The 24077-nt window shown below is 44.9% G+C and overlaps 1 protein-coding gene across 3 annotated transcripts in view; it reads right to left on the bottom strand.

Moving 5' to 3' along the window:
• Window positions 1–24077, bottom strand: part of DTX3L (deltex E3 ubiquitin ligase 3L) — a 239745-nt gene that overhangs the window by 162804 nt on the left and 52864 nt on the right. For all 3 annotated transcript variants that reach the window (XM_078682421.1, XM_078682422.1, XM_078682420.1), the window contains exon 4: window positions 8020–9501. In XM_078682421.1, the coding sequence (XP_078538547.1) occupies window positions 8020–9501 (1482 nt within the window). The remainder of the gene's footprint in view (window positions 1–8019; window positions 9502–24077) is intronic.

The raw sequence follows: 24077 nt of genomic DNA, 5'->3' as shown, positions 1-24077 counted from the left end.
ACGACTCCAACTTTCACAAACATTTCCCTGACACAAACATCATCCTTAAGGATGACGCCTCCATCGGTACCAACGTCACTCTCCTAGAAACGGGAATTCGCCAAACACTAGACACACTGGCGCCCCTACGAGCGATAAGGGAAAAAACTGCCACCAGGGAAAAATGGTACACTCCTCTCCTCAAAAGTCTCAAAAGGGAATGTCAAAAAACCGAACATCGATGGAGACAAATAAAGGATTCGGAAACCAGAGTTAACTATGTCACCAAACGGAAACAATACATCTCAGCCATCCGAGCCGCAAAAAAAGCATACCTTAGTCAACGAATCCTTGATAACCAAAACTCCACAAAAGAACTGTTTAAAATTGTAAAGGAACTCAGCAATCCCTCTAGTACCTCACAAACCCTCACTCCGTCAACTGAGGCCTGCGACCGCATTAGCACCTTTTTCATGGACAAAATTAACAAAATATATTCCACCTTCACCCCCCCACACTCCCTTTATTCGCACGACAACCCTGACAAGAACTCACCAGCATCAGACAACAGCAACTCCCAACAAGACACAGGCAATCTAACAAGCCTAACAAGTTTTCAACCAGTCTCTGAAACCGAGGTACTATCTGTACTACAAACAATCAAATCTGGCTCTCCTGCAGACCCATGCCCCCACTTTGTGTTCTCCGCAATCGCACCAACGCTCTGCCCACTTATTACCAAACTTTTTAACCAGTCACTCACCTCCGCATCCTTTCCTGAAACTTGGAAGCACGCATCCGTGATCCCCCTTCTGAAAAAAGCCGGATCCGACATCACTAATCCTGAAAACTACAGGCCCATCTCCCAGCTCCCCTACCTCTCCAAGGCTTTGGAAAAACTGGTTAATACCCAATTGTCCAGATATCTGGAGGAGAATTCACTCCTGGACCCCACCCAGACCGGCTTTAGAGCCAACAATAGTACCGAGGCAACGCTGCTGGCAGTGTCGGACAGTGTGAGATGCATCACAGATCAAGGGGGATCTGTGGCTCTGATACTGCTCGACCTGTCAGCGGCGTTTGACACGGTGTCACACGACCGCCTTTTAAACATCCTCCTAAGCAAAGGAGTGCAAGCCACAGCTTTGGGCTGGATTAAATCGTTTCTCAGCAACCGCAGCCAATCAGTCCATATGGGCCAATTCCACTCAAAACCCTACCACATCAGCTGTGGAGTCCCACAAGGGGCCTCACTGAGCCCCACTCTCTTTAATGTCTACGTATCATCTCTGGCGGACGTTGCAAGAAAGTGGGGCATCGGCATATGTTCATATGCCGACGACACACAGCTGATGGTGAAGATGGATGAGGGACCAGAGACAGCAAAAGAAAAGCTACACGGCTGTCTCTCTGAAATGGCTAGCTGGATGCGCACCCATTGCTTAAAGCTAAATGCCGGCAAATCAGAGATACTTCTGTTTGGAGGAGCTAAACTCACATGGAATGCCACATGGTGGCCATCCTCACTGGGATCGGCTCCCACTCCAAAACAGCATGCCAGGAATCTCGGCATCATTATGGACGATGTCGTGTCCATGAAGGACCACATCCGTTCATTATGGGGCAAGGGATTCGCAATACTTAAACTCCTGGCAAAAATCTTTTCCTGGATACCCCTGGACTGTCGACGCACTGTCACTCAAGCCCTTCTAGTTAGCCGCCTGGACTACGGAAATGCCCTGTTCGAAGGGATGAACGAACACCTGTTCTCCCGCCTACAGATCCTCCAAAACCAGGCGGCCAAACTGGTATGTAACAAAGGCAGGCGAGACTCGGCATCCGCATGTCTCAAAAGACTCCATTGGCTACCAATGCGTCAGAGGGCCACCTTCAAACTACTCTGTCATGCACACAGAGCTCTTCATAAAACGGGCCCCCTCATTCTTCAAGAGAAAATTGAGTTTTACATCCCCAGCAGGAACCTAAGATCAAACCACCTGGCGCTGGCTAAATCCAAACGCATCTACAAAGCGCGAACTGGCGGTCGCGCCTTCTCATACCTGGCTGCCAAAAGATGGAATGAGCTACCTGTAGACCTCAGACTCACCACAAACTACCTTCAATTCCGCCAAAAACTTAAAACTCACCTTTTCCCCAAAAACTAACTCCCCAATTCAGTCCTCAGCAGTTTCCTTTTGATTTACAGCGCCGTGATGTCCCTTGGGACGAGTGTCGCGCTTTACAAAAACCATAAATAAAATAAAAAAATCAGCAGCTCGTTGGCTGATTGGTCAGTCAGGAGGTGATGGCCCGTTGCTCCTCCAGTTCTTGGGGCAGCTATCCAGCTCTGAGGAAACAAGGAGCCTCTTTATGTCAGCCCCCTCAGCAGTCCCAGCATCTCTACTCCAGGGGCTGCCAACTGTGAGTATCTTCTAACCCGTCCTGCCCTTCACCGTTCTTGGTAGGCTCTCAAATTATGTCATCAGCTGTTTGCGGTGTTACCTGTGTACTCAGTGTCTCGGGCATGCTTGATCTTTGTTCAGAGACTGACTCTATTAGTGTGTAGCTGCTCTCCTGGGGAAGCAGTTCCTCCCCCTTTCCGCTTATTAGAGCTACTACTTTCATTGCGTTCTGCCTGTCTATGTGCACCCCTTCTCGCGTGGGCATGAGCAGGTGTCTGCTGATCATTCTGCCGCAGGGCCTACCACTGCGCTTCCGTTGTCTCCTCGTCTCCCGGGGCGAGGCCTCGCCGTGGCAGTGCTCCCACCAGTACTAGGCCTCTCACGGGGTATGGAAGAACTCTGTTCCTTCTGAAGTGGACACCCGCAGTCTGGCAGGATAAAGCATGGTGTATTTGTAGTCGAGCTGGCAGAGCTTTTGTTTCACACTTTGTAATGCTCCTCTCTTCTTCTGAACGTCCCTGGAGGAATCCAGGAATATTCGCACTACTATATTGTTCACCTGAAGGTTTCCTTTTCGCCGAGTTTGTGCCAGGATATGGTCTCTGTCGCAGTAGTGGAGAAGTGTTGCCACCACCACTTGGGGGTAGTGGGCCTCCCGGGGCTGGCGGTCTTGCCAGTACTCTGTGGGCTTTAGGTGCTACCTCTGTCCGTATCCAGTACTCGAGGTAGTCGACTATGTTGGTGCCTTCCACTTTTTCAGGGAGTACCACTATCCTGATGTTCCTTCGGGATCTGTATTCAGAATCTTCCGCTTGAAGTTCCAGGGTGCGCACCTTAGTTTCTGCTGTTAGCTGTTTTTTAATTGCTGCAAAGTCTGGGGAAGTCTCCGAGAGCTGTTGTTCGTTTGCCGTGACTCACTCTGCTAACCGCTTGTGATCATCTGTACCTATTGAGTCCATCTTCGCCTCCAGATGTTCGCTGGAGGTTGTTATGGCTTGCAAAATGTCCTGTAGCGTTGGGGTTTGAATGTGTTCCATGTGGTAGGGGAGGCACTCACCTTCCAGCGGGGTCTTTGCTGAGGATCCATCATTATCTTACTTTCTTGTGACTTTCCCCATTGCCCACCTAGAGTCAGGGTCAACGCTGTGTGTTCTTCTTTGTTCGTGGCCCAAGTGTGGTTTGTTTCTTCGGTGGCCTTTTGCCCTATCGCCTCTGTGGGGCACTTGCTGTCAAGGGCCCAACTTCCCAGGGTTACTGCTCTCTGCGAGGGGGGAGGGGGGTTGCTGCCTGGCATAGCACCTCAAGCTCAGAGCAACCAGCTCCATATCCAGGTCACTGCACTGAGTTTCAGTGATCTTCTGGTCCTCTGTGCGTCTGCCGGGTCGGAGTCTGCACTAGTACCCTGCAGGGAGTTTCCCCCTTACCTCAACTGATAATGTTCTTCGCGTCCTCTGGCTATTTTCAACACCCTGATCTATCGCAGTCAGACTCTACAGTGGGGTACGCATTTAGGCTTGGTCTCCACTCCGGTCCCCTCCTCCACGCCTGATCTGTGCTCTCTTCGTTTCCATCGGGCGTGGTGCTGCTCTCCTGGGTTACCCCGCCTTCCCAGCTTACTGTGGGCCGACCGGCTCTTCTCCTGTAGGCTTTCTCCAGGGGGGAGGAGGGTGGGTCTCACTGGTAGGACAAATAGGATTTGCACTTTCTTGTTTTTTAGGGTCTGGCCCTGCCGGAGCCAGCACCCCGGTCAGACTATGGTTGTTCTCTTCTACAGGTGCTCTCCCCTTGTGTTGTTAGTATGTTTGCATCTGGGCCCCGCTCTGTAGCCGTGCCTGATCTTCCATCGGTGCCCCGCGTTGTTCAGGAGTTTGAGCCCTTCCCAGTGCACAGCAGCGCTGCCCTTAGTGATCGGGGTGGGCCTACCTCATTGTTCGTGGCCCACTTCTGGGTGCTAGTGGTTTCGCTCTGCTCTCTGATACGTTCGTCTCGCAGGTGGTCAGGTCTGTGTTTCCACTGCTGCCCCCCCCCCTCCTCAGCTTGTCTACCCGGTCGTCACTCGCAGCCTGGAAGAGACGCAGGATTGTCTCACTTTCCCGATTCTCCAGGCATCTCGTCAATTCCCGGGGTCTTCTGGTGCTCTCACCAGTCCCCGGGGTCTGCTCCTGAGCTCACGCCTCACTTGGCTCCGCTGGTGGCTGCCATCTTGGGAGGGCTGCACTCTGCAACTTGCTTCCCAGCACCGTTGGTCCCAGCGCGCTGCAGCATCCTCCAAGCACCTCTGCTCTTGGCGTGCTGGAAGGATCACCCAAGTCTGGGCTTTGGCTGCTGGTCGTAGGTCGTACCACTCCACCCCCTGTGCCACTCGTCTTGCAGGGCACAGGCTGGTGCACTCCCCACTGTTGCTCTGGTCCAGACTTGCCACCAACCACTGAGTCCAGGCACCACAGTCCGTTGGTTGGTCTGGTTGCCGCTTGTGACTTGGGAGGTGCAGGGTCACCTTGCTTTCGCGAACCACCAGTTATTTCGCCAGCACCCTGAGTCCGCTCTATAGGGATGTATGACGATGCGTCGCAAACCAAAACATCGTGTGCCGTTTCAATGCGGTCTTTAGTTCGCATGTACCGTCACAACGCATGTTTTTATAACGGATGGCATTGGTTCGCATTTCCTTTGAAATGCATACTAAATGCCTTTACAATGGACCCCATTTCCCAGCATGTATTTACAACGCAAAATAGCCCCCAAACACTAACACAGTATCCTAAATAACACACACTCCACAACACTACCCTACAGTACAAAACAGAAGACTATCCTACATTACAATCCCGACCCTAAAACATTACCATACACTACGACCCCCTGACACCACCCTAAACCCTAAAACACTACCATGCACGACAACCCCCTGACACTACCCTAAACCCTGAGCCCTAAAACACTACCATACACTACGACCCCCTGACACTACCCTAAACCCTAAAACACTACCATACACTAAGACCCTCTGACACTACCCTAAACCCTAAGGCCTAAACCCTAAAACACCACCATACACTACGACCCCCGGCCAGTACCCTAAGCCCTAAACCCTAAAACACTACCATACACTACGACACTACAACACTACCCTAAACCACTACCCACACTACTCCCAACCCAAGCACAATCACCCTTACCTCTCTTTCCACGTGGTTCCTCCTCTCCAGCGTCGCCGTCTCTGCTCCCGGTTCCAGCATTAACCGTCTCTGCTCCGGCGCCTTTACATCACATGCGTTTTAAAAGAGCATGTGATGTAATGGTACGTGTCGCAATGTGTACGCGTGGTAACGTCGCTTGCGTTGTAGCGCATGCGATGTAAAGCTATGCGTAGTGATGCCGGGTTTGTAATGGGTGTTCACAGTTCTATAGTTCGCTTCTTACTCAGCTTCAATGTGCGCAGCCATCTTGGGAGAGCCGCGTTTTTCTCCGTGGCCATATGCTTGTGGGGCGGGCCCCCAGAGTCCTATTTGTCTCTTGATGGGGGTTAGGATGGAGCTTAATGGTGGCCGACCGGAGCTTTTGAGCACCGCTGCTTACTCCATCAACACTAGGCCACGCTCCCTTATGTAGTCCATTAATAATCTCACATGCACCACATACCCCCAACTAATCCAGCAATGGCCCTTGTTAATAGTGTAACAGCAACAGTGCCCCACATGTTGCTGTAGGCTTGCGCCCACCATCAGGCTCTGTCACTCCAGACTTTAGTGGTGCTCCTGTAGCCTCTGTGAGGGGGGGGGGGCTGCACTGCGGGTCCAGGACCAGGCCACCCGGGCAGCCTATCCTCCAGACCGGGCTGCAATTCGATCGGAGCTTTCACCAGTCAAAGCGTCAGGCCGCCCGCCCCTCGGGGTCTTACTCGCGGCTTCTCCTAGCTCACAAGTGCGGGTCAGTCAGCAGGGACAGCACCACATATCGACAGCCCTGTGCAGAGCACCACTTGGCCATATCGTGCATCTGCACGGGGCTCCATTAGGGTACCAAGCAGAATGCCACGATTTACCACTTGTGTTTTCCAATTGTAAGCATATGGGTTTCGGGCTTGTTTAAATAAGGATTTATTGCTGTGGGAGTGAAGCTGTTCATTGCAGTGGCCATCGTGGATGATGGCACTTTGGCACCCCCAACAGTAGTTTTTTTTTTTTAACCAACCGTGGACTGGTGCAGTCAAGGGATGTCAGGTGCTCAAAAATGAAAGCCCCACAGTATACTTCACACAGGCACATAGACATCTGCTGCTGAAGTGAGACACCCCAAACATGAATGTCAGTCGGCCTTCTGGCATTTTTCACTGCTTATATTTTCCCTTCATTTGATATCACCTCCTTGATGGGATCCTGTCAAGAGGCTGGCACATCCTGGAGTGTAGAGGTTGCTGCAGTCAAGCCTTCCTCTTGGGTTGCACATGCATCGTCAGCAAGGCACAGTTGACTCAGCTCGTATATCTGACTCTCTACCTTCCCTAACCTGTACTCCAAAGCTACCGCTTCTTTCTCAACCCCCTTCAGCTTTTCATAATTATTTAAAGCGTGGAACACCTATAATACCCTTTTCTCACTTCAGAAGCAACAGCGCGGTTACCTCTCTGCTTTTCTTCTTCAGTCCATTGATCCTCCTTGTGTATGGGGTAAAATTGTAGTAATCCTCGGTTATTGGCAACATTTTGTAGACCTCGTAACCAATATTCACATATAATACAATGGCCTAGCCCCAGTCTAGGACTTTAGGGCTGCAGATCAGACCACGCTTGTTCTCCCCAGCCCTCCTCCCTGCGGTTTCACTTGTTTTACATTGGTAGAGCTGGTGTGAGTTAAACTGGCATTACACCTTCCAAAATAGACTTACTGATCAGAACAAGTCTCGTTCACACACAAATTCCCAGAATGAAGTAAGGTGATCCTTCTCACTCCTCGGCCCATCTCATCTGCCCCACCCACCCAAGAGTTACCCTTCATCCCCATCCGAACTGTCCTGTCGGCCGAACAGGAAAACACACTTTCTTTTGTGTGGCCTTCCTCCAATGTATTTCTTTTGCTTCACCATAAAATGAAAACACGATTGTGAGCAAGCATGCAGATACTTTCAATCTAGCATAAAATGCAACTCAAATAGTTGCTTGGCACCGCAGTTGTAATAAGTACACAGTTACAAAGGTACATTCAGTCGAAGTGGAAAAAAAACAGCAGTTACGCTGAATCTGCCCATTTATGTACATACCTAATTTGTAGTTTTAAACGCTTACCCCTACTTCCAATTGTTAATGCCCTTTGTGAGTTTCAAGTTCTTTTCAGGTCTCTCCATTTACTACACTCACTTTCACTTGTACGCATTTTGACACATAATAGCTGGATTTTATTTTCTCCAATTTATGAACCACAGAGGCCAATGATAATCAGGAGACATCCCTTGAAACGCTCTTTACACATACTGAACACGCGGCACAGAGCAAGAGAGATAAATACTGTTGAAAAAACAGTATTATCATGTCAAAGCTTGTGAACGGATAGTATATATATATTTTTTTAAACTGCTTTATAAAAAACAAAACCTTGAAAAGTTTTATTTTGATAGAGAAAATAAGAAAACACAAACGTACCCCTTGAATTCCATCTGGAATGGAGTAGTCAATCACTATAGTGCCACAGTGGTAACCAGGAAGCTTATCAGGTGTACAGTAGTGGTCCATTCTTCCATCTGGCTGATCTCCAATTACAATCCCATAAGGAGTATTGCACACAGGACAGACTGGCTTGTGTAACATTGCTGTATTGAGACATTGTTCACAGAATTCATGTTTGCATTTGTCCAGTATCTTTTTCTTTCTAGGAATCTCAAGACAAATGGGGCATGTAGCCTGTTGCTCTTCTATTGCAACTGCCTCTGATTTTTTAAATGGGGATGAATTCTCTCTTGTCAAGCTGGAGTATTTCTTTTTGCTATTCAAGTCTATGGGCACATTCCGCAAGTGTGACAAATCTCTTTTTAGTAAAAAATGAACTTCTTTTTCAGCATCCATCACACGAGGGAGTAAACCAGCAATGATAAGCGTGTCGTCTACTATCTGAAACGATAAATCGCAAAATCGGTTTGCCAAAAAATCGATTAAAGAGCTTAACTTCCCAGTTGGATGAAAATCCTTCAGGTTAATTATTTTCTTACTCACGTTGCTGACTGCTCTCTGAAAAGAAAAGATAAAATGTTCATAAGCATGTTCAGAGAGATCCAAATCTGTTTTTATAGGCGTAAATATGATGTAAACTTTAGGGCCATGAGTATTTCTTAATTGTTTGGACACAAGATACTTTTGCTCTATTTCCTTAATATCTTTCTCCATCAAATCACGACAGAGCTGGAACTGATTTAAATCCACTTCAACTCCATTAGTCCTTTTATGTGTTTGAATCGCGAAGTCAACAGGCTTTACAACTTGCTCTTTTTTCATAGATTTCAAACTTTTTTTCACCTCCAAAAGCTCTTGCTTCGGGCCACGTAGTATAAGGGAATTGGTGGTCTTTTTTGTTAGGATTTGTTTATATTTTTCATTTAACATCTTTGCTACGTAATCTAAGTGGTTTCGGTCAGTTAATTCAATCACTTCCTGAGACCAATCCACCATTGTCTTCTGAAAAAGATAAACATACGACTGATGAGCTTTCTCTACTTGGCCACCATCATGGAGAGCTATGAAATGCAAGCTGCTCATGTCATCTGAATTATTTGAACAGTCAATTCTGACGTGAAATCTTTGCTTCAATTCTTCAATCTTTTGGAGACAAACATGATTAAAGTATTCGTACTGCGCAGAGGAAACACTTACTGACAGTTCATTTTTCTCAAATTCCAAACTGCCATTGAGTCTAGAAGGCAAATACTCTCTACCTTCTTGTTTTCTCAGATGAAGATCTTGAAAACACTGATAAATCTTTTCAATGTCTTTGTATGTTCCAGTTATTGTTTCAATTCCATTTCCTAAAGTTTCTTTTGTTATTTTTACATTTGAAAAGGATGTGCATATGTTCTTCCTTTCCACCTTTGAAAACAAATTAGTATTGAGGCTTGCAGTCATGTAACCAAAAATCTGGAAAGAAAAGCAGCAAAGTAAATATAAAGTGTTCAACTTTTCCCCCAACATTTTTATTTAGTTTTGCAAAAATCAACCACCATAGGCATTTACCCTTTAGTATTACAACATTTTTCTTTATGTTTATAATAGGCAGAGGCCTGTTTACAATCAACACCTAACCCCCCCCCCCCCAGGGAAATGTGCCCCCTCCTTCTCATTTTGTCCAAATCACAGCTTATGATTTGAGATACATATTGAATTTCACCGAACCACAACATCGCTGTAATAGCATTCGTGCAACTGGTCAAATGTACCCCGAAACTCCTGAACATAACTTAACATTTCTGGGTTCCAATTTGTACTGGTAGGTACTACGAGTAAGTTAACATGCGGTGGAATCCGTATTTGAAGGCCTTATTTTGCCTAAGGAGGTAAATCACCAGTTTTGTTCCGCAGCACCAGTAACATTAGGCTCCACAAGTTTACAACAATTGGTCGCCCCAAGCTACTTTCCTCAGATAACAAAAGTTTCACTTCCGCTGTGGCCCACTTCGGCATTTCTACCAGCCCATCGTTTAAACAGGGGGATTTTGTGGATTTGAAATGTTCAAAGGATATCCTAACCATATTTCCTACGCTCAACTTGGCTTACTCTCTAAAACTATGTAGCTGTAGGTGGTTCTTTTTTTTAAAATACAGATTTGAAATTATACGAAACACAAACTAACATCTGTTACAGACATCAGCTCCCCCACCTTAGGAATTTCACCCTTTGCATTTGGTGAAAATAAGCATACATTTTATTTCACTTGTTTAAAGGACTCAACCTTTTCAATTAAAGAGACAAAGCATAAGATATATTCAAGTTTCTGAACGAAACCAAACCCTGTGCACTAGTATAGAACATTGCTTACATTATGGAAACACGGGATCGCTAAATTGGACATCATCCTCCTAATTTACAGGTTAGATAACTCTTTTACTCTAAGGGTGATTCGTAAAATGTGTACCTTGTACTTTATAGTCGGAGCAGTTCCAGAATGTATTCAATTGAGAGATTAAAGCATTTGCTGACGATTTGGGATGTAAGAGTTAAAGCGATATCATCTGCATAGTAAATGGCTTTAATTGCTCCAGCAGCGGTGTCAATACCCTTAATATAAGCTTTTTCTCTAATGGCAATAGCTGAAAGGTTTAAAGCCAGTAGAAACAATAATGAAGAAAGAGGACAACTCGGTCTGGTACCTCGGTAAATGTCAAAATATAATGATGTGAACCCGCTACATGATACGGAGGCTGTTTGTGGGTGATACATACCACTAGTCAAAGTAAGGAACTCTCTACTGAATCCCATCCCTACCATTTTACGGACTAAATAGCCCCACTCTACCCTGCCAAAATCTGTTTCGGTGTCCAGTGAAATAAAAACATTCTCTTTTCCGTTCCGTAATTGCCATAATAAATGTGAAATGGTGCGAAGATGTTTAGTAGAAGATCAACCTGGCACAAACCCAACTTGTAACGAATGTATTATGGAGGTAATTACCAAGCAAAGGTGGTGCACCAGTATTTTAGCGATATCCAGTTTTAAACAAAGCTGTTCTTTATTAACATTTGCCTAACAGAGCAGCTGACTTGTAGGGGTCATTCAAAGTTCACTGTCGGTAGAATGCAAAAAGCGTATACTAAAAAGAAGCTTTACAATTAAAATCTATTTGTGCATGATGCTGAAACATCACAGCAGCCAGCAGACAAATGCATTCATGAGGAATTCTAAACTAGAGTACAGTAGACCCTCTGAGCAACAATAGATGTTTAAGACACTGGTTGATATTTGGTTAGAAACAGCATGTGCCACAGAGTCCATCAAATCTCAAGCCAGTCTTCATGCGAATCAAGTGAACTCTGGAGACTGCACTGACATCATGGCAATCCGGTCTGTCTCTGAGGACTGTTTAGAAAAGAATGGAAGATCTTTTGATCTTTCACTTTTTATGAAAAACATTATTTCTTATGAAAAACAGGCCAAACAAAAAATACAGAGGAATGTGAGCTCGGAAAAGAACAAACTTCTTCTTATATAAAAGGAAAACTTCTAAGGATCACTGTGAAAAAAAGATGAAGTAAAAAGCATGAACTTACAGCAGAAGTAACTGCAAAAAGAACAAGCATTGAAAATGCAATAGGTCTCGCCTTTGATCAAGTTAAAGCCATTTGCTTTGCTAATGGTACTGTATAGCAAAGCAAATGGCTTTAACTTAATGAAAGGCGAGACCTATTGCATTTTTAAAGCTGGTTTATGGAAAGACCAACGAATCCTAGCAATGACAGATATCGTATATTATTAAAACGGTTTGCCTATGCTTTCAAAGGTGTTCATTAAAGGACACATGCAGGATAAATATGTCGAAAGACATTCATTAATTCTTTTGAACGTGTCTCCTATTTTTTAAATCATTTATTCACACACCCAGTGCTTTAAACTGAACTATAGCAGTGCAGATACTAACTATTTAGAGTACCTGCTTGCTCCTGAGAAGTGGCAGTGATACAATTGGGAACACAAATACAGGGATCAAGGTCTGCAGTCGCTTGCAAGCCACCATCCCTACATCGGTAGCCAATCGCCAGGGGTTCACAAAATGTGCATTACATACTAAAACTATAGGTAGTCACTGCACTCTGACCCTCTGCACTTGGGCATTTTACGATGCAACCTTGAGCTGCATGTGTCGCATCACAAGATAAAAGGCAGATCACAAAAAAAGTTGTTCCACATTTTGCAGCCACTGGATAGACATTTGTCCACAGGACTTTGGCAGAAATACACAGCTCTGCAGTGAGGCTGCAGCGCACCTGACCTGCCTGGGGTAGTAAGATCTATATACAGTGCTTCAAATGGGCCGGTACTGAGTACCTGCACTTTTTTTTAACTTGAGGGGGTGGGGTTTTTCCATTTTGAACACTGGCTACATACACGCAATTTAAACGTGGCACTTTGAAGGCTCCATATAGCTTTGTAATGACTTTAAAGCACAGTATCTTATAATAACATAGTGCTTTGTGAGAAATATGCAGCACTACGCGTTGTGTGGCTGTAAATGACAACGATTTGTCCGAAATGCACAGACTGCACAGCTAGTGGATTCTAAGATCTTATGGCTTTGTTAGACATACATATCTGTGCACTGACTGCACAACAGGCCGGGTGGTAGTTGTACATCACAGCAAGCGGGGGTGGGGCTTTGAGAGCCCTACTCCAGGGGTGTACATGCTTCCTAAGGTGGAGTGGCGAGAAGAATGCACACAGATCACAGGCAGGAAGGAGAAGAGAGGGCCTTCACAGATGCTGAGAGTCCCCGGGACACCGCGGACAGGTCTGCACTTCAGCCAACACCATAGCACATCTGGAACCTGCAGCCTTCTCTGCCCAGTGTGACCATGTGGAATCCAATAAGTGTGAAGGAAAAGTGAAACTACAAGTCTCAGGATGCACACTATTGCTGCCCAAGACTCCAGGACTGGCTTTTGGTGCGACATGTGACACAGTCGCACGTGGTTGTGGTACGCCGTCAGTATTACGACTGAACTGCTGTGGTCAGTGGTCACATGGAAGGAGTTCATTTCATTGAGCGAAACCCATGTTTCAAAAACAGTGTTTTTAACAGACAAGTCATTATGCAATGAAGGGCAGTCAAACGAAACATGGTCTAGAGCAGGGGTCTTCAAACTGGGGGGGTGCTGGCTCCCCTAGGGGGTCTCAAGTGATCCCAGAGAGGGCGCCAGACTCTGGCCAAAAGTAGCATCATGCGGTCAACAGTGCTTTGTTTTTAGTGTGGAAAAAATGAGAGGAACTAAGGTGCTCTGTAAGGGACATCACTAACCTCTTTTGTGATTTATATCTGTGAAAGCAGGGTAAAAGGGATGTGTAGAGATGAATTGCTGTTCAATACATATTGCAATAAAAACTCAATTTCATATTATGCTTCTTATAACACACACAAGTTTTCCCTGAACGAAAGGATTATTTGAAGTAAACCTGAAACTCTTCTATCTTGCTCATTAAAAATAAAATGCAGATGTGAAAGCACAGGCACGTAAAAGCTGCCTAATCTTAGCCATGAATAAAAAAAAATAAAAAAAATCAGCTGCAAATAAAAGTTTGCTGTACGCCGTACAAGACCAGGATGCGGGCCCTTAACCCATGCCACGGGCATCCTGTGCTGTGCTCTAATGCCACCGCAGCTTGTCCCACAGTGCAGTGAACGTGGCCGCACTTGACTTGGCATGTTGCTCCCTCTGCTATCCCCATTTCAGAAGGAGGGGGGGGGAATGGGGGGGGAGGAGGGAGGGCAACGCTGAGCTTTGATTTTACCCGCCTATGGGCAGGGGCATCCAGTCCCAAGAAAGCTTCTCCAGGAGACAACAGAAACTGCCCAAAAGGGCCAAACTCACCGCAGCAACCACCAACTGCCGATACGATAACCAGACGTGGACCATGGGTCGACCGGAGACGGCGTGCCTAGTGAAACCAAGCACTCACCTCGCCCCCCCCAATCGCAGCCCGCGACATGGCCCGCCCGGGAACTGTCCCTGAGATAGGGAGATCGGGAGGGGGTGGAGGGGATGTGGGGGTGGGGGTCGCTTAGTGCACTCACCGTGACAAATGTCACATAGCAGCGCACGGAGCACAACCAAAACAGCGTCGAGGGCAAACATTTTTTTACGTTAACACTACAAAAATGCGCGCCAACCTGCATAATACAAATATTATAGGGCATATTCCTCTTAAATAAAACAGCAGAAGCCACACGCGCCCCTGGTGCACGCCACAAGCAAGCACTAGAAAAAACAAACCATACGTGCTTTCAAATGAAACAAATAAATGTGAACGGCGTTGCTCCTGCATAGGAGCAACGCCGATCAGGAAGAAATTTCTCCCCCGGTCATTGCATCCGCTGTTGAGCACTCGTTAATCAGCAAAGTGGGAAACAACACCGATTGTGTTCGAATTCTGTGAACCTTCAAGTAACATTGGTTCTGAGCATCCGCTGTGGAGCATCGTTTGGTAGATTCATTACACCGCCATTAAGCCAGGAAGGAGTACTGGCTTTCATCAATATCTGCGAATTAGTAAGGAAGATCACCGTCGGGGGCACAAGTTGCTGTTGCACCGACAGAACTGATTTATACAGTTTTCTCACCTCCAAAAGCCCGGCTGGGTTTATGAGAAGGCTGTGCTCCCCCGCCCCACACAGTCCTGAGGAAGACCCGCCTAGACGCCCCAAGTGCACTTCCAGAGGGTCGAAACGTCGACGAATAATATAGTGGACCTATTATATGAAAATCCTGTATTTAATACTGACAATTGCATTCGAAGTATTTATGAATGATTACAATTTATAAAACGTTACATGAATACATAGATGGTTTGGATTCTGTTTCTTAAAATATTTTTTGCTGGAAACACTTTTAAGTAAAGAGTTGTTTGAATGCTACATATATTTATGAGATAGCAAAAGAAATACGTTGCACCCAAATGAACCAACTGTTTATATTATTAATTTACTGCCCAGGTTCATAGGGATACTGGGTTAACCTCATTGGATACTGTACGGGTTTGTCTGGTTCTTGGTGAACCTACAAGTCCTATATATCCCCACAACCAGGAAGGTCCAGCGGATGTAACGTTATATTGCTTTCAAACAGCGGTCATAATTACAAGAAGTTACAGGTGAAAATGTTGACACCAAAGGCTGTTCTTTCCAACTAATTTTCAATTTTTTCTATATTTAACTGTTCGTTTCTATAAAGAAACCTTGATGGATCTACACAAATGACCTCTTGCTGAATTCAGAATGTTGTCTACTTTTCTAAAATGTATAGCTTTCCAGGATCCATTATTGCTTTCACACCCATTTCTACCATTAACTGGAAGGAGGTTGAAAGCACAAAAAATAGGTAAAATAGGCTGTGCCCCAGAAAAATGCCAAAACTGTGTAAAAAATTTGGGTTTTCTGACAAAAGTCTGTCATTCCCTAAAAGCTGGGAAAATGATGATTTCAGCCCCACAACCCCTTTTTTGATAACAATTGTAGGGAAAAACCCAGACGCTTTCATTTGCAGCCCGTTTTTCCCATTTTCCCCCCAAACAAAACAAAACACATTTTGCTGTATTTTGGCTAATTTTTGGGACCCTTCAGGGAAATCCACAAACCCTGGGTACCTTTATAATCCCCATGATGTTGGAAGAAAAGGACGCAAATTTGGCGTGGATACCTTATGTGGTGAAAAAGTTACAGGGACCTAAGCGCGCACTACCCCAAATAGCCCAAAACAGGCTTAGCACAGGGGGGGGGGGGAGAAAGGTCTACCTGCGAAGGGGTTAGGGTCATGCAGTGGTGTTTGTGTAGTGTAGGGGTCGTGCTGGGGGTAGTGTTTAGGTTAGCGCAGTGGTGTTTGGTTAGTGTAGGGGGTTGTGCCGGGGGGTAGTGTTTTAGGGTTTAGGTTAGCGCAGTAGTGTTTGGGTAGTGTGGGGGGGGGGTCGTGCCGATGGTAGTGTTTTAGGGTTAGCGCAGTTGTGTTTGGGTAGTGTAGGGGGTCGTCCCGGGGGTAGAGTTTTAGGGTAGGGCAGTGGTGTTTATTTAGTGTAGGGGGTCGTGCTTTAGGGTAGCGCAGTGGTGTTTGGGTAGTGTAGGGGGTTGTGCCGGTGGTAGTGTTTTAGGGTTTAGGGTAGCATAGTGGGGTTTGTGTAGTGTAGGGGTCATGCCGAGGTAGTGCGTTAGGGTTTAGGGTAGTGAAGTGGTGTTTGTGTAGTGTTGGGGTTGTGCTGGGGGTAGATTTAGGGTTTAGGGTAGTGCAGTGGTATTTGTGTAGAGTAGGGGGTCGTATTGGTGGTAGATTTAAGGTTTAGGGTAGTGCAGTGGTGTTTGTGTAGTGTAGGGGGTCGTGCTGGGGTAGTGTTTTAGGGTTTAGGGTAGTGCAGTGGTGTTTGTGTAGTGTATGGGGCAGTGTTTTAGGGTTTATGGTAGTACAGTGGTGTTTGGGTAGTGAGGGGGTCGTGCTGGGGTAGATTTAGGGTATTGCAGTGGTGTTTGTGTAGTGTTTGTGGGTTGTTGCTGGGGGTAATGTTTTGGGGTTTAGGGTAGTACAATGGCGTTTGTGTAGTGTAGGGGTCATGCTGGGGGTAGTGTTTTAGGGTTTAGTGTAGTGCAGTGGTAATTGTGTAGTGTAGAGGGTAGTGTTTTAGGGTTTAGGATAGTGCAGTGGTGTTTGTGTAGTGTAGGGGGTTGTGCTGGGGGTAGTGTTTTAGGGTTAAGGGTAGTCCAGTGGTGTTTGTGTAGTGTAAGGGGTAGTGTTCTAGGGTTTAGTGTAGCGCAGTGTTGTTTGGGTAGTGTAGGGGGTCGTGCTGGGGGTGGGTTTAGGCTAGTGCAGTGGTGTTTGGGTAGTTTAGGGGGTAGTGCTGTGGTAGTGTATTAGGGTTTAGGGTAGTACAGATGTGTTTAGGTAGTGTAGGGGGTCTTACTAGGGTATTGTTTTAGGGTTTAGGGAAGCGCAGTGGTGTTTGTGTACTGTGGGGGATAGTGCTTTAGGGTTTAGTGTAGTGGTGTTTGTGTAGTGTAGGGGCTCGTGCTGGGGGTAGTGTTTTAGGGTTTAGGGTAGTGCAGTGGTGTTTTGAGTACTGTAGGGGATAGTGCTCACCAGGGAGTTAACTGGAAGTCTACTGCTGGTATTGAAAGTGATTGTTCAGTCTGCATGTCAGAATTTTCAAATTAAATAGAAGAGGATTTGAGATCTCTCTTGAAACATGCCCTCATTTTTCATTCTACAAAATAACCATAATTTTTATGACAAAATGAAATCCCTCATTTTGTTCCTTTTTAAATTAAATGTTTTAAGTGTTACCAGTTTATTCCAATCAAAATGGGTTCAGGTGTGCCATAATTTTGTCATAAGTACAACAGTTAGCGCTCTAGCTGTTCTTTAGAACACTCTGGGTACCTGGAGTAGAGCACAAAGGAATCAACTGCCAGGCTGCTCCTGTTGAACTATAACTGGGAGATATTTGAGATCTCACTTAAAACATGTCCTCATTTTTCTTTCTACAGCACTAACCATAATTTCTAGGACAAAGTGAACCCCCTCATTTTATTACTTTTTAAATTAAATGTTTTAAGTGTTACCAGTTTGTTCCAATCAAGATGGCTTCAGATGTGCCGTAATTTTGTCAATAGTAAGGCTGTTAGCACTCTAGTTGTGATGGAGCGAGGTGGCAAACGCAAAATTTTGTGTACTCCTCTGAAAATTAATGTCCCATAACGTTAACATTTACTAATTGTATGTTTTGTGAAATTAACCACCCATAGAATAAGATGCACATATTTTATTATACACGGGAATACTAATTTTGCTTGCATGTTGCAATAAAACTAGCTAATATGTATTGTCAATGTGTTGTGAACTAATGTGCAGCTTAGTTATAAACAAACGCAATTTAAATGTGCTTATTGTATTCGTTTGTGCTGTGGAGTGGTCGAAATTGTAAGTATAAAACGCATTTGTGTAGCTTATTCTGCTAGGTAACAACTAATGAGGAAACATTAGTATGGTGGGAGGTAAACAGAAAGGGTTTAATTTTGATAATTAACATGAATTTGTGTTTGTTTTTATGATAGTTCCAAAAGTGGCCTCTGAGGCCTAAAATAAAGATGGATGCTCGGGTAAACTGTGAGCAATAGTTGGACAGCGCAGGTGCGCCAAAAGCCTGCAAGTCAGAGTGAACTACCTGTGCTCGAGGAGGTTCAAGGCTACCGTGGGCTGGAACCTAGGATGGGTGCCAAACATGGACGATTGAATGTACTGATCCTGAGAAAATAATGTGATTTTGCCACTCAAGTGGCTAGGCCAAAGACTGTCCTAAAACAAAGAGCCTTTATTTTTCTGCTGACACGATGTGAAAATGATGCTGTAATGGTGAAGAGATGTTCACCCACCCCGATGTTGTCCAATCAGAAACCGAATAAGTAGTGGTAGTTACATTTTAGATAGATTAAGTTAGGGATTTAAGGTATAAAACCCCCTGGTTTTGTCTAGAAGGGTTCGCTCTTTCGATTTCCTCACGAAGTGCTGCCAGTCTGATGACCGATTCCTGGATGTAAGATCTTTTCTTATAAACTCTATTTGTTTGCTTTGCAGAATTAAAGGATTAGATGAGGGTGTTAGTTAGGGATGTTAAAAGAGAATGATTTTGGAACTATATGTTTCTTTACTAAACTTTGGAATAAGCGTTTTTTTCTGAGCTCTAAATAAAATGATCATTTTGAAATAAAACTTAAGAGTTTGCTGAATAAATAATTAATTAATGCATAAATGTCAGACGCAATAAAGTTTGCTTTTAATAAAGTTGGGAAAATGGAATTTTAAAAGCTGGTCTTGTGATTTTCCTACGCCTAATTTTCTTTCTAGCAGATCCATTGCCACACTGGTGGTGTGTCTAAATTATTAAATGCTGAATGAAAACCATGGTAATATTGTGATAAACTATAGGTGTAAATAATAATCACTTGGATAGGGTTTTAGACGCTATACCACATGTTACAGCATTTCTCCATTGAGATTCACCAAAGCCTTGAAGCCAGGAATAAGTGAACAGAGTAAATGCGAAGTGTTATGGGCCCCACTGATGCATGATTTGGGTTTAAAGGTTTCAGGGAAAATGGTGAGTATTAATTAAAAATGATTTTTGGAGCCGCGCTGTAGCAGTTGTTCTTTAGAACACTCTGGGAAGCTGCAGTAGAACACAAAGGAATCAACTGACAGTCTATGCCCTTGTTGGATGTACCTGTTTTACTGACAATGTCAAACTTCATTATCACATGACTGAGAAAGATAATGTGAATTAACAGAAAATATGCTCTCAGTTTAGCTTATAGATCACCTTCCAAATCTCTAAGGGACAAACATGAGAAAATAGTTTTCTCTCAAACATGATTCATGATATCCCAGCAGAAGGCTTTTTCACATGGTAAAATCACCTTAAAACACACCACAATTCCTAAAATGAGTATGGTACCATCAACAAATGATTTATAATGTAACTAAAGTCTTAAAACCTTCTATTAACTGCAATGCTTTTTAATGAGGTGCTATCATGTATATTGGTCCCAAGATGGCTGCCAACACTTCTTGGATGAAGTGCTGACAGCCAATCAGATCTCCAATGAGATGTGTCTTTAGGCTCTGCCAAAATATATATGTACTTTTTTCCTTTAATATCTAAAAAACTACTGGACAGATTTACACCATTTAAACAAAAGGCACGAGTCTGAACTAAGGACTACCCCTTTGCCAAATTTGGTGTAATTCTGTTCAGCAGTTCGGGCTGTAGCTGCGGCAAAAGGTTCCTATGGAAAACTGCATGGGGAAAACACGTTTTGGGAACCCCTTTTTTCTCGGCCCCCGCTTGACAAATCACCCCGAGACTTTCAGGATAGCAGTGGACCGGAGCGCCCCACCAGTTTTGAATATTTCGTGAAGATTCGTCAATCGGCGCCAAAGTTATTCCAAATAGAATGTTGCGGATTTCCTATTGAAAATAGGTCCTAACTACAACTACCTCAAACATCTTTCAAGGTAATCTTTATTGCTTCGCTCTCCCAAATAATAAAAAATACCGCCCTCACACACAGTCACAAGCACTGCAAAACAATAAAAATGCCAGTAAAGGGAATTCACTCAAAATTAGGCACATAAAAAGACTGTCCTCAGAATATGGCATGGGGGGTTTTATTTCTGCAACACACACTGAAACAAGCATTTGCAATGCAATAGGTCTTGCATTAGGAAAGTTTGAGCTACTGGTATTGTAATTGACACATTTTTAATTTATGTTTTGTTTTTTAAAATAGCGAAATTAATAGCTTTGTCATTTACAATGCCAATAGTTTTACCTTTTGGAAATGTGACACCTATAGCATTTGTAATGCAATATGTGTTGTATTTACGTGACTTACATGTCTTGATATTACAAATAACAATGGCTTTTCATTTTTTAAAATAATTAATACTTAAATAAAAGTTATTGTAATTTATAATGGCAATAGCTTAAACTTTTGTAAAGATTATGTTGTGTATTTTATTGTGACGAAAATCCAAGAACAGAAGTGAAATATGAACATCTTTTTGTTACATTTATAATAAAACTTGAAACATTGAGAGAACATATTTGAACCAGTTGTTGTTGAATCGTTGCACAGATTGATGCTGTGGTGGCGCTGAGTGATGTTCTGATGGCGAACGAGTGATGCTGTGGCGTTCAGTGATGCTATGGTAGCGCATAGTGATGTTGTGGTGCCCTTGAGTGATGCTGTGGTGGTGCCGAGTGATGCTGTATGCTAAGCTATGTTTTGTTTTGCTATCCTATGTTTTGTTTTGTTATGCTATGCTATGTTTTGCTATCCTATGCTATGTTTTGCTATCCTATGCTTTGATTTGTTATGCTATGCTTTGATTTGTTATGCTATTTTTTACTATGCTATGTTTTGTTATGCTCTGCTTTGTTGTGCTATGCTTTGTTGTGCTATGCTTTGTTATGCTATGCTTTGTTATGCTATGCTATGCTTTATGATATGCTATGTTTTGTTATGATATGCTATGTTTTGTTGTGTTTTATTATGCTATGCTATGCTTTGTTATGCTATGCTTTGTTATGCTATGCTATGTTTTGTTTTGCTATGCTATGTTTTGTTGTGTTTTGTTAAGCTATGCTAAGTTTTGTTGTGTTTGGCTCTGTTTTGTTATGCTATGTGTTGTGTTTTGTTATGCTGTTTTGTTACGTTATGCTATGTTTTGTTATGCTATGCTATGTTTTGTTATGCTGTTTTGCTATCCTATGCTATGTTTAGTTTTGCTATCTTATGCTTTGTTGTGCTACGCTATGTTTTGCTATGTATGCTATGTTTTGTTGTATTTGCTATGTTTTGTTTTGCTATGTTTTGTTATGCTATGATTTGTTTTGTTATGTTATGCTATGTTTTGTTATGTTTTGTTATACTAGGTTTTGTTCTGCTATGTTTTGTTGTGTTTATTTAAGCTATGCTATGTTTTGTTGTGTTTGGCTATGTTTTGTTGTGCTGTGTTTTGTTATGCTGTTTTGTTACGCTATGCTATGTTTTTTGTTATGCTATGCTATGCTATGCTTTGCTATGCTATCTTTTGTTATGTTATGCTATGCTTTGTTATGCTACGCTATGTTTTGTTATGTTATGTTTTGTTATGTTGTGCTAAGTTTTCTGTTGCTATCCTATGCTATCTTTTGTTATGCTATGCTATTTTTTGTTATGCTATGCTATCTTTTGTTATGCTATGCTATGCTATGTTAGGTTTTGTTTTGCTATCCTATGCTATGTTTTATTATGCTATGCTGGTGAGGGTGTGAGAGGGTGTGTGAGGGTGGGGTTGTGAGGGTGAGAGTGTTGTGAGGGTGAGAGGGTTGTGAGGGTGAGAGGGTTGTGAGGGTGAGAGGGGTGTGAGGGTGAGAGGGGTGTGAGGGTGAGAGGGGTGTGAGGGTGAGAGGGGTGTGAGGGTGAGATGGGTGTGAAGGTGAGAGGGGTGTGAGGGTGAGAGGGGTGTGAGGGTGAGGAGGGTGTGAGGGGTGTGAGGGTGAGAGGGGGTGTGAGGGTGAGAGGGGGTGTGAGGGTGAGAGGGGGTGTGAGGGTGAGAGGGGGTGTGAGGGTGGTTGAGGCGGTGTGAGAGTGAGGGTGTGTGTGAGGGTGAGGGGGTGTGAGGGTGAGGGGGTGTGAGGGAGGGTGAGGGGATGCGATTGTGAGGGGATGTGAGGGGGTGTGGGTGTGAGAGGGTAAGAGGGTGTGTGAGGGTGTGTGTGAGGGTGTGTGGGGGTGTGAGGGGGTGTGAGGGTGAGGGTGCGTGGGGGTGTGAGGGTGAGGGTGTGTGGGGGTGAGTGTGTGAGGGTGAGGGGCTGTGTGAGGGTGGGAAGGTGAGAGGGTGTGTGAGGGTGAGAGGGGGGGTGAGAGGGGGAAAGGGTGGGTGAGAGGGGGAAAGGGTGTGTGAGGGTGTAAGGGTGCGTGATTGTGAAAGGGTGTGTGAGGGTGAGGGTGGGTGAGGGTGTGTGAGGGGAAGGGGGTGTGAGGGAGGGTGAGGGGGTGTGAGGGTGAGAGGGGTGTGAGGGTGTGTGTGGGTGAGGGTGTGTGTGGGTGAGAGGGTGTGTGAGGGTGAGAGGGTGTGTGAGGGTGAGAGGGTGAGAGGGTGTGTGAGGGTGAGCGGGAGAGAGTGAGCTAAGGGGGCGGAAGAAACGTCTGCAGGGGCACAGAGACAGAAGTAAGAGATGCACAGAGACAAAGGGGATGAGAGGAAAGGGCGAACGGGGGATGCAGAATCGGACGTGGGAAGAGAAGCAACAGAGAGCGGGAGACATGGGTGGGACATCGAAAGCAGCAAAGAAGGCGGGTAGCAGGCAAATGGTGGTGCGCGATGTGCACGTGGGGGCGGGGGAGCAGCAGCCTTTGAAGTGTCCGACGCGAATTCTGATAACCCCGTCCCTCCTCGCCAAAGTTCTTCAGTGCTCTGTTGAAATATTTTTAAAATGTACAGTGTGGGAGTAAAGGAAATCTAGGAGCGCAAGCCGGGCAAGTGTGTGCTTGTAACTGGTGTAGTGCTTAGTGAGGTGTGTGTCAACAGCAGCACTGTGTGTGTGGGGGAATGCAAGCGCCTATAGGTCATTGAGCTTACATTGCTGTTAACGCTGCATATGGAATGGCCTCTAGGCGCTTGTATGAACAGGGTGCTGGTGAGAGTTCTCGCTCATGGTACTGTAAGCACTTGTATGATGATTGTGTGATGCTGATAAGTAATTTTTTTGCACTGCATACTGAGTGGCCTCTAGGCGCCTGCATGAACAGGATGCTGGTGAGAAGTAGTGATTTATTTGCAGTGCAGTCTCAATGCACCGTAGGCACTTGTATGGTAAGCGTATGATGTTGTGAAGTACCGAATGATTAGCACTGCATTTTGAAAGGCCTCTTGCTTCAGGCAAAGCGGCGATGATCCTGCAGGAAAAAAATGGAAAATGCCTGCCGAAAGGAAAGGAGACCAGAAGCGAGGTGGGAGGGGGAGGGGGCTGTGGCGACGGAAGGAACTGACAGGGAAGGCGAGGACCTGAGGCAGCAGAAAGTAAGGAGGAGAAAAGAAGATGGAAAGGAGTAAGGAACAGAGGCAGGCTAATGGAGGGAGACAGGAGTAATGCAGTGCTTACTTTGTAAAAAAAGAAAACAAGCGTGCATGTTAAAGATGTAATGTTTCAATTGGAATGCGCCGCTCTTGCCATCATCAGGCAAAGCGGCAATGATCCTGCAGGAAAATTATGTAAAATGCCTGCTGAAAGGAAAGGAAATCCGAAGCGATGTGGAGAGAGAGTGGGGGGTGCTATGGCGAACAGAAGGAATGACAGGGAAGGCGAGGGCCCGCGACAACTGAAAAGACGGGTCCACAAAAATGATAGCAGATTTTTGCATTAAAAACGTGCTGATAAACCCACATTTTACTTTAAAAAACACAGTTACCCCACTGCACAAAGA

Source organism: Lissotriton helveticus, chromosome 3_1 (genome assembly GCF_964261635.1).
Source record: "Lissotriton helveticus chromosome 3_1, aLisHel1.1, whole genome shotgun sequence".
NCBI lineage: Eukaryota > Metazoa > Chordata > Amphibia > Caudata > Salamandridae > Lissotriton > Lissotriton helveticus.
Note: the sequence above shows the minus strand (reverse complement) of the source record. Positions and strands in the feature narration are given on the sequence as shown.